The 11,525-nt window shown below is 44.1% G+C and overlaps 1 protein-coding gene across 1 annotated transcript; it reads right to left on the bottom strand.

Annotated features, from left to right (window-relative positions):
* Positions 1-878: 878 nt before the first annotated feature.
* LOC311247657 (beta-1,3-N-acetylglucosaminyltransferase lunatic fringe) lies at positions 879-9,121 on the bottom strand (the record flags this gene model as incomplete). Its single annotated transcript, XM_084338669.1, has 7 exons — positions 879-2,583; positions 3,523-3,608; positions 4,869-5,034; positions 6,468-6,553; positions 7,063-7,216; positions 8,173-8,275; positions 9,073-9,121. Coding segments are annotated over 7 exons (711 nt in total), but the record flags the coding sequence as incomplete, so codon positions are not given.
* Between the last annotated feature and the right edge of the window lie 2,404 nt (positions 9,122-11,525).

Below are 11,525 nucleotides of genomic sequence, written 5' to 3'. Positions count from 1 at the left end.
CGAGGACGGGGAGAGGATAGGAGGAGAGGAGAGGGGAGAGGAGGAGAGGAGGAGGGGGAGCGGGGGAGAGGAGAGGAAACACTTGGGAACAACCATTTCAATGTAGTTTTGTGTGTCTGTCTGTGTGTGTGTGTGTCTGTGTGTGGTGGGTCATTTACATGCACTCGACTGTAGCACTCAAGTTCGACACTGTTTGACAAACAACCTCACTGACCCTTAGCTGCCAGAGTTGTACCCTTTCTGCTGACTTGTTGTACAGAACTTGTAAGTCGCTTTGGATAAAAGCGTTCAGCTAAATGACTAAATCTACTGTAAATCTTCCTTCCTGCTGACTTGTCGTACAGAACTTGTAAGTGGCTTTGGATAAAAGCGTTCAGCTAAATGACTAAATCTACTGTAAATCTTCCTTCCTGCTGACTTGTCGTACAGAACTTGTAAGTGGCTTTGGATAAAAGCGTTCAGCTAAATGACTAAATCTACTGTAAATCTTCCTTCCTGCTGACTTGTCGTACAGAACTTGTAAGTGGCTTTGGATAAAAGCGTTCAGCTAAATGACTAAATCTACTGTAAATCTTCCTTCCTGCTGACTTGTCGTACAGAACTTGTAAGTGGCTTTGGATAAAAGCGTTCAGCTAAATGACTAAATCTTAATCCACATTAGACTACAACTACAACAAAGGTCAAATTCAGTGTTTCATTTCTTTGACAAAAATCGAAATGTACTACCAGACTTATATTTATACTGTTCTACCAGACATTAGCCGATACTGTACATAATATGATTTTGAAGCAGATTCATTGTCACCCTTTGCACTCGATGCAAAGTCACAAAAAAAAAATTATGGACATGCCAAACACGTCATATTTTTCAGTGGTTATGCAACTTTATTCAAAGGTTTGGGTTCCACTGCGGTTCCCATGGCAACAACACCATGATCAGACCATCATCCCTGAGAAGCCAGTGTTGGAATGGACCGGTTTGAACCCCCCCAGATACTGGAGGCTAAACCATGGCCCTTCAGCACAGTTCAAAGGATACAAAATCATGTCAAGGTCATAGAAAAGCTTGTGTAAACCATGAAACGGGAATTTACATTCTAAACATAATTATACAAACACCGCATTTAAACAAAGGCACAGTACACAGTACTGCTGCATAGTTAACATGTACAATCCTAACCCAGTGTGGGTGATTCGCAATAAGGGGAACACTGTTGTTGCTCTTGTCAAGTTATCGCCCCGCGAGCCACGATAGCGACCGAAGTGTTACGTGTTAAACGGCGAACATTCGCGTCAATCGTAAGAAAAATGAAACAAGTAGCTCATCCGTTTCCATTTTGTGCAAAACAAATCAGAGGACTATGGCTTTAAAATGTATAAAAATAACATTTAGCTGCCTGACACGGGAGACTTTTTCAATATTTTCTCGGGGCTTCTCGAGTCGAGTGTCTTGACGAGAGCAAAGCAACAGTTCATAATAAGAAACTCAGATGTGCAATTTTTTTTTCAACAAAAACATTTTTCGAGGCAAATCAGAAGTCGATTGTAACACCAAATCAATATCTCTGCTATACGTTATTTCCCTGATTGTTACGAATGCAAGGAACGTTATTAAATACATTACAATCTGGAGATATTGATATTTGGGAGGGGGGGTGTTACTCTTCTTTTTTTTTTTTTTTTACTATCATCAATAGACATAAATTCAGTCAGTTTGTAACATTTCAAAAAGGGAGAAAAGTGCTTCATCCTGACGTAGCTCAGATTAGATAAATAACCCAAGGATACACGTCTGGAAAACTGCCCACATGCCAGCTCAAATCATAGAGTAACAACACTGACACAAACCATTCACTTAAAACGCACGATAACATCTTCATATTATGGAATTTGTCCGGAGTCTTCTGAGAGAAAAAATATATATATAAAAAAAAAAGGAAAAACAAAAGAAATCCTAAAAAGGAAAATAAACTCTCCCGCAAACATGGAAAGTAGATTATTCTTATAATAACTGAGTGTAAAAAGAAAAGAACTGAATGGCTTTTCGAATAGTCTTGAAACGGCAAAATAAAGAAAAACAGAAATCTAACAAATGTAAAAAAGCTGGCAAAAAGGCTGGAGTATATGAGAATACATTCTATGAGAATCGCTGATACATTTTACAAAGCAACATTATTATTATTATTATTATTACACGACACAGAGCTCAGCTGATTGCCTGCAAAAGCTTAACGCTGAAAGCTACTTCCTGCCGGGAGCCTGGCTCTCTCTCCCCATACCGTGACCTCTCGGCAGCACGGTGGTTCGAGTCCCAGCAGCACCGGGCAGGAAGGAAGTGTCCCAACTAGGCGGGCCGCACGGCAGCCCAATAATTACTATTAAAGACCACGTCGCCACTGCAGTAAAAATACAGTAGCTTCACAGTCCGATACCAAACAAACGCTGGTCCCCGCTGGCCTTTCAGATACCGAGGCGCGACGGGGACGAGGATGAGAGAGGAGCGGTCGGCGGTCCTCTTAGAAGCCAACCTGAGGAGGGCACCACGGCGTGTCCGGGTACAGGAGACAGTGCACAGACTTGAACCTGCGAGACGACGACAGAGAGAGAGAGAAGGAAGGGTTATTTATTTTATAATTTACTCCGTTTTAGATGTTGTTAAAAGTTCAAACGTATCTCCAAATCAGTGCTGGATATCATTGTGCGTATTATTAATACTACAACTCTGTACATACATCGATCTGATTAGTACTATACTCGGTAGTACTAAATTATATATCTTATACCCAGCTGCTTAATCACCTGTACGTTGTATATGTACATTGTATATCTACCTTAATTGAAGGGTTATTTTATACACTCCGTTTTAGATATGTTAAACCGTATCTTGAAATCAGTGCTGCATATCACTGTGTACATATTAATAATACAACTATGTACATACGTCTGATTAGTGCTATACTATTAGTACTAATGTATATATCTTATATATAGTGTGGTAGTGAAAGGTTAACCTTCCGCCGTGCGGTTGTGAAAGGGTTAACCCTTTGTCGTGCGGCAGTGACGGGGTTAACCGTCACTGTATTGTCGAGGTCAAAGTGTTCACCCCCCTTTGGTAGTGTGGTAGTGAAAGGGTTAATGTCGCACCAAAAACGACCAAATCCTTGCATGTGTGTAAACTACTTGGCAATAAAGACCTTTCTAATTCTGATTCTGATATTACTATTGCACTTTATTGTTACCTTTACTCATCTTTTCGTTGTACTGTACTTATACTGTGCTGTAGAATGACAATACATTTGAATCTAATCTAATCTAATACCTGGCATCTCTTTCATTTCATAATGGCTTGTAATGGATCCAGTACATGTTTAAACCCTTCGCCCCAAGGGCTTAGTCTACTGTTACATTTGCACTCTGGTTGGATGTCAGACTTCTTTTTGTCGTACTGTACTTGTGCTGCATGATGACAATACATTGCAATCTATTCTAATCTAATGTAATCTGATCTATTGACTGTCTCACCGTGATGGATCCTCCTCCACGGGAAACGCCCCTTTCATGTTGATGATGTTCCTCTTGTTCTCAAACATCCCATAACTCAGAGTGATCTGTGGGGAGAGGAGAGCGTTGGAGGAGGAGGCGTTAGCACCGTGTGTCAAAAGATCACATTACCGGTACAAACCGGAAACCCCACACGCACGCACAGACACACACACACACACTACACACACACTACACACATTTGTGTTTTCTGTTTCACGAGTCACGACCCACAGAAGTTGAAATTATAATGGAATAACCACCTTATGGTAAGTATATCCACATCTGTCTGTACATACCTGCATATAATCCTTTTTACATATTTGTATATACTATATCTATATCTGTACATATCCCTTACCTACTTTACACTGCTGGCCAGTATGACTTACTACCATAGTGTATTTATACCTGTATCACTGTACATATTAATACTACAACTCTGTACATACATCTGATTAGCACTATTACTCAGTAGTACTAATTTATATTACGTTATACCCAGTTTAATCACCTGTACATTGTATATTACTATCGCACTTTACTGTTACATTTACACTCTGGTCGGATGCCAAACCTATTTTCATCGTACTGTACTTATGCTGTAATAATGACTAGGGATGTCCGATATTATCGGCCTACCGATATTGGCATTAAAATGTGATATCGTAAATGATCGGGATCGGTTTTCAAAAAAAAAATTAAAATCTTTTTTTTTTGTACAATTTATTTAACCTAACCTTTATTTAACCAGGCAAGCAAGTAAGAACACATTCAGATTTTTTTTATTATCAAAAGTATGCATAATGTTGTGTTAATTCCACGACAAGAGATATGTAATGTTAATTACCTGAAATTATTCAGTTTTGGGGGGGGGGGGGGGGGGGGGGGGGGAACCATGCATATATCGGTATCGGTTGATATCGGTATCGGAAATGAAGAGTTGGACAATATCGGTATATCGGTATCGGTAAAAAAAGCCAATATCGAGCATCCCTATGACAATATCTATAGAATCTAATGGTAAAAATGCGTGTGGACGTCAATGAGAAAAATCAACAAATCTTTTCTCAATTCCAGAAAAGAAAAAAGTCCCTTTTGGAGATACGAGGTACGTGCAGCAGGACACACCCAGCGGGGGGCTACTCTACGATAACCCGGCATCTACCATATATGTTATGATGAATTGGAAATGGGGGACCCTGATGTAAACAAGACGAAAGTCTTTCTCTGGTCTGCATCCCCTAAACAATTGTGTGTATTGAGCCGTACTGTATTGTACCCCATTCTGCAATCTGTTAAATAAAGTTTTCATTCATGCATCTCACCTGTTTATGGATCTCGGTCCGGGACACCTGCTGCAGGTTCTCCAGGTGCGAGTGGAACAGGTTGCTGCGCGTCAGCGGCACCCCCAGCACCGACTCGATGATGTAGCCCACCGTGCAGTCGTCGGGCAGACGGATCTTCTCTGCCGTGTTCATGAAGTGGCCGCCGCTGAGAGGAGGGGGACAGAGGGGAGACCCACGGTCAACACCACACGGTCAACACCACACGGTCAACACCACACGGTCAACACCACACGGTCAACACCACACGGTCAACGGAAAGACCCGGAACGTTGCTGCTAACTGGACACACCTTAAAATGTACTTACTTTACCCCCTTTCACTGCCACACGACGGAAGGTTAGCCCTTTACTATCACACAACCGACGGCGATGCTCCATCGTTAGCATCATTAGCTCCGCGGATGCGCGGAGCTAATGATGCTAATGATGGAGCATCGCCCGTCGGTCGTATATAACCTTCTGTATTGTCACAGTGAAAGGGTTAACCACCGGCTGTCGTGTGGCAGTGAAAGGGTTAATAAGTAAGGGGCAAATTCAATTTTACCACTTAAAAAACACTTAAATTGTGCATACATCCAAGTGCAGGGGTATGTTCTATCATTTAAGGGGCATATTCAGTAGTTTTACCCCTTTAAAAAACACTTAAATTGTGCATACATCCAAGTGCAGGGGTATGTTCTATCATTTAAGGGGCATATTCAGTAGTTTTACCCGTTAAAAAAAGCACTTTAAACCATGCCTAAATTCGCCGCTGAGGACAAAGGAGAATTTTTTTTCCCTGTATTTCCCCAAGGGGATCAATAAAGGAATATCTTATCTTATCTTATCTTAACGACACGGTCAACGGAAAGACCCGGAACGTTGCTGCCAGGCGCGTTGTTGTTGCTCGGCACCTAACGCTATACAGTCGACTTCCTGTTCGGAGTTCGTGACCGGCGCTTGCTAATATCAAAAACATGGCCCGAGATGAACCATACCCCGATAAAAAAATAGGGGCGAAATAATATCCGGTTCCTCCTCTATTTAGAGACGTGCCAAATTATATTAGCGCGATATCCTTTTTCCATCAACTGTCGTTCCGAGATATGATTTACACTGAGCTGTAGAGAGACGGCAGGCTCTAGAGAGACGGCGCATGACGGAGTAAACCCTGCTCGACTAGAGAGAGAGGAGCTGAGAGCCGGTCCAGACCAGCAACAGTGTGTTTGCAGCACGATGCGCTAAATAAGGCTGTCGCTACATTGATCCGTCACTGGCGGAAATGTATTACCGTCCGTTGGTTTATTTTTAAATTAGAACATAAACGTCAACTCTGTCTGTCTGTCCAGCCAAATGGATACTAGCCATAGAAAATGAATTAAAAACAGACGTAAGGCGGATCAGACACAGCGGATCAATGTAGCCGCGTAACGTTGAAGATCAAAGCAAGCGCTCTACAGATTAACACCGGTGTCCTGCCTTCTTTTTGATTAGTCGTGGGAAATTTCACATCGCCGCGGCAACCCTATAGCTTAAAAAAACACCACACGAGTGGTCTTCGGTGTAACCCTGGCAACGGGGTTGATGGTTGTGATCTCACCTGGCCCACGGGCTCATCTTCAAAGCCAGACCGCGGCTCACGCAGAAGCCCGCCCCTCCCGTCGCGAACCAGAAGTTCACGGGTCTCTGAGAGAGGGAAACAGGAAACGTATTATTATTAGCATGTAATTACACCACTACCAAGTATGACCTTTATAAAAGAAAAAAGAAAAAGATTCATAAATGAACAAAGAAGCATTGATCCACCACCCGCCATCTTGTTGTCGCCAACTGTATATATGCATATTGTATCTTAATGTTTTATGGTGTTGTTTTATGTTGATGTATGTCCTGTTTTTTAACCCTTTCACTGCCACACGACAGAAGGTTAACCCTTTACTATCACACAACAGACGGCGATGCTCCATCATTAGCATCATTAGCTCCGCATCTGCGGAGCTAATGATGCTAATGATGGAGCATCGCCGTCGGTTGTGTGATAGTAAAGGGCTAACCTTCTGTATAGTCACAGTGAAAGGGTTAACCGGCTGTCGTGTGGCAGTGAGAGGGTTAATACCAGGGGACCATGATGGAAATAAGTGCTTGCATTTTATCATGTTTTCAATCAATCAATCCATTGATCCACCACCACCCACCATCTTGTTGTCGCCGAGCCGCTCCGTGGCCTCGATGGGCCGGTCCAGGCTGGGCTTGCCGATGTACACGTCCTGGGTGTGCGTGTACCGCGACAGGTGCGTCACCAGAGTCCGCACGTTCACGTAGTTGTCGTCGTCCACGTGGCAGAACCACCTGAGGAGCAGAAACATCGTTATTTAAGGTCCACCATGAAACCACCGGCGAGCAGAACGCTGTTCGATTCCACATATTTATGTGTTTTCCTGTAAAAACAGGAAGCTAGGGAGGGACTTTGTCATGGATATTGATTGACGTTTGCAGTAACCAATTGCGCTGAACGTGCATCGCGGTCGACCCATTAGCTATAGCAAGCTAATGTTAGCGACGTTGCGCGACATTAGTAACGTTAGCTAGCAAGCTAACGTTAGCGACGTTACGCGACAATAGTGGCGTAAAGAATAGTTTAAAGAGGCCGAGTGCTAGCTTAGTTACAACGTGCTGTAAAATGTCATTCTAGAAAGCATTTCATTGGACGCTAAATTAGTATATTTATTTTAGTATATATATTTTTTTATATATATATAGTTTTCCAGGAAATTACAAACTCTAAGATACCATTAAGAATACCTACAAAACAACTTTTTCTTGTCATTGTTGGGACAGATACTGGCGTATAAGTGACACATGTGATAAAAGAACATCTATTTAGATTTCACTGGGCCTCTTTTAACCTTCTGTAGTGTGGTAGTGAAAGGGTTAACCTTCTGTAGTGTGCTAGTGAAAGGGTTAACCTTCTGTAGTGTGGTAGTGAAAGGGTTGACCCTTTGTCGTGTGGTAGTGAAAGGGTTGACCGACCATTTGTCGGTTGGCAGTGAAAGGGTTAACCTTCCATATTCACTGCGACACGACAAAGGGTCAACCCTTTCACTACCACACTACAGACGGTTAACCCTTTCACTACCACACTACAGACGGTTAACCTTTTAACCGTCTGTAGTGTGGTAGTGAAAGGGTTAACCTTCTGTAGTGTGTGGTAATGAAAAGGTTTAAGACATTCAGACTAAAAAAACACAACACTGGGTCCAGCTGTGTCGAGTTCTTTTTTTTTTTTTTTTTTTTTTAACACTCACTTCTTCCCCGACTCTATGAACTTGTCGTACTCCACCGCCATCTTGCAGGACAGCGCCTGGCGGCTGTGGGCCGCGGAGCAGTTGGTGTTGATGGCGCGGTGGCCTGCGGAGGAGGAAGGAGGAGGAGGAATCGAGGGTTACTTACAAGAGAGAGAGCCAGTTACCAGCAGCGGGGAACCGAAAACTCTGGATCCATCGGGGGCCTTTTTTTTTTTTTTTTTTTTTTGTTTTTTTTAACGCACAGTTTATAATACCATCTGCTCCAGAGACCCACTAGCCACAGGAGCAAGGCAGCATTTTCCATGGGGATTAAAAAATGCAGCTTGCTTTCTCACCGCTATAGAGCCCGGTCGGTCCCTACGTTCTACACAGAATCCCCGACACCAGGACTTAGCACTAGAACTTAGAACTTTACAGAGAGACTCGGAAGGAGCTTCTATGATCCCCCCAGGCCATCAGGATGCTCAGCTCGATGACTCTATGCAGCAACACTAACCCGTCCATTCGACATGCATTCATTGCACACGACATCAACGTGCACACACTCACTTTAAACACAAGATGTGCACTACATCTCTACCTCATTTAGCATTTTGTTGCATTTTGTGCTTAAATAAATTGTATTGTATATTTTGTATCGTGTTTTGGTCTTTATTCTTTTAGCTTATTATTATTATTATTTTTTTTTTTTTTACACTAGTTGCTCTCAGTTCAGCGGGGAAATCGCATTTAGTTTCATTCCACTCGTGTGATCAATGAAGAATCGTCATCATTGAGCAACAGATTTTTAAAACTTTTTTACTGTATGAAGCACATTCTCATAGGGAACTGTATTCCACTGTAGTGTGCACGTACCTTGTTATATGGGACAAATAAAACAAAACTTCAACTTGAACTTACCCATCTTTTTCTTCAGCTCCTCATCCTCTCCGTCGGTGAAGATGTACGTCTGTAAATGACACAAGAAAAAGACGGATGAGTCCACTTGATAATATCGAGATGATCCGTGAAATCGGAGTGGCTCCGTGTGAAGTGGTGGTGGTCACACGATCATCGACCCCCCGAGTCCCCCGCGCAGCTCGCTGTGTTCCTGGTTTCTCCACATTTATAATATATTATATCCAAGTCGCCGGTGTGATTAGCATTCATCAACAGTCTTTTATGCAGCGGCGGAAAAAACACATTGAGTTAAACAGCCCATAATAAAGACCTTTTGTCCTCCAGAGTTCCACTCTCTCCATGGCAACTATGCGGCCCCCCCGAAGCATCTCAGACGTGGGACAAAGAGGGAGGCAGACTACCCCCACACCCCCCCTCATACCCCCCCCCCCCCCTCATTCCACTGGACCTTCTTCCTGGTTTGAACATGTTGAATGTAGACCGAGATCATGCAGCACTCCACTCTAAAAATCGAAGACTAAATTAGTCTTAGCCTAATCTACATTTTTATATTCCACTACTTGAGTCCGGATCTCGTTGTATGCAAATATAATGATAATAAAGTACAATCTATCTATCTATCTATCTATCTATCTATCTATCTATCTATCTATCTATCTATCTATCTATCTATCTATCTATCTATCTATCTATCTATCTATCTATCTATCTAAGACGTATAAGATAAGATATTCCTTTATTGATCCCCTTGGGGGAAATCCGGGCAGCATGGGGGGGGGGGGGGGGGAGGTACAGGTATGGGCAGGGTGATAATAGTAGAAGAAGAATAGCAAGTAGGCAGTGTGATCAAAAGGTGCAGATGAGGGTCTGTGTGCCCCTAATCAGTTATATATTATACGTTACAATAAATATAGTTACAATAAACACTAGAATCTAAATATATACTATGATGAGTAAGTAAAGTACACAGTACACACGTTGTAGTCCGTGCAGTTTATAGGTGGCAGCAGTCAGACACTCTCTCAGTATCAGTCTAAATAAAACGTAACCTGAAACCGTAGCACACAGCTATCGTGCCGCCGTCGCGGTCAACGCGCACGCTAACCGCCGACGCCACCCGCCTTTTTTTACTGAATCGACTCGATGACACACTGCGTGCGGGGGGGGGCGAGGGCTCTTTAACCGTGTGGCGTCGTTGACGTTACGAGACTATATAGATAGTAGAGTGAGTCTCAAGGTGCAACACCACCACCACCACCACCACCACCACCACCACCACCACCCCGCCCGGGCGCATGAATATTTTAGGCAACCAACTTGTGTTTAGCGTTTCTCTGATTGGCCACTACGCCCATGTGACCGCGACAGCGCGAGAGAGCTGCAGCGCGGAAATAGGCTGTCTATTGCCATTCTCTAAGACAAACTCTAACCTTAACCAGCTCCTTAACAGCGCCTAAACTTAACCCTTCTAACCTTAACCAACTCCGAAACAATGCCTAACCTTAACCAACTAACTCCCGAAACAATGCTTAAAGTTTATGCCTAAACTTAACGGCGAAAGAATGCGAATGCACGTTAAAAAAAAAAAAAAAAAAAATTGAAGGGAATTGAACTTGCCAGCAACGGGCCGTAGGATCCACAGCAATGCAGCACTGCCAATTGAGCTAGTTCTGGATAGTAAAAAAGGGCGGATTACTGCTACATAATGCTGGCCGCATCGCCGCAGGGGCGTGGCTAGACGCAAGTTGGGCGTGGTTAGACACAAGTTGGTTGCCTTTAATATTTAGGCCGCCCGCGTTGCTCCGGTTTAAAACAGTAGCAGAGTCGGCAAACAAAAGGAGATCCCTGCAACAAAGGATAACCTGCGGGTGACACGCTTTTTAAAGAGGCAGGTGAAGGGGGGGGGGGGGGGGGGGGGCAGAGCAGGTGCTAGGCGGGGTGCCTCAGACAGAGAGGTGCGGTTGATGAAAAGGAAGGCCGCGCCCGCCCTCCCGGACCTTGCAAACCGCCGAGGGTCTGTTTACTCTTCACCTCTCAGGTGAGACAGCAGCACCTGCCGCTGAGCAGCGCGCGGCTTATCAGAGGAGCCACGTCGTGTGTCGACCTGTCGGCGGGTCACGGTGCGTAGGTCCCTCTCTCTCTCTCTCTCTCTGTCTCTCTCTCTCTCTCCCCTCCCTCTCTCTCTGCCCGTTCCCTGTGCCCACCCCCCCTACCGTCCGCCACACCTGCCGCTGAGCACCACGCCGCCTTATCAGAGGAGCCACGTGTGTCGACCTGTTGGGTCACGCCGCCTTTGTCTCTCTCTCTCTCTCTCTCCTCTCTCTCTCTCTCTCTCTCTCTCTCTCTCTCTCTCTGCCTCTGTCTCTCTCCCTCTCTCTGCCTGCCTTTCTCTCCATCCCTCTCTTTCTCTCTCTCTCTCTCTCTCTGCCTGCCTCTCCCTCCCTCTCTCTCTC

The sequence above is a fragment of the Notolepis coatsorum genome, assembly GCF_963971535.1.
Source record: "Notolepis coatsorum genome assembly, contig: SCAFFOLD_4055, whole genome shotgun sequence".
NCBI lineage: Eukaryota > Metazoa > Chordata > Actinopteri > Aulopiformes > Paralepididae > Notolepis > Notolepis coatsorum.
Note: the sequence above shows the minus strand (reverse complement) of the source record. Positions and strands in the feature narration are given on the sequence as shown.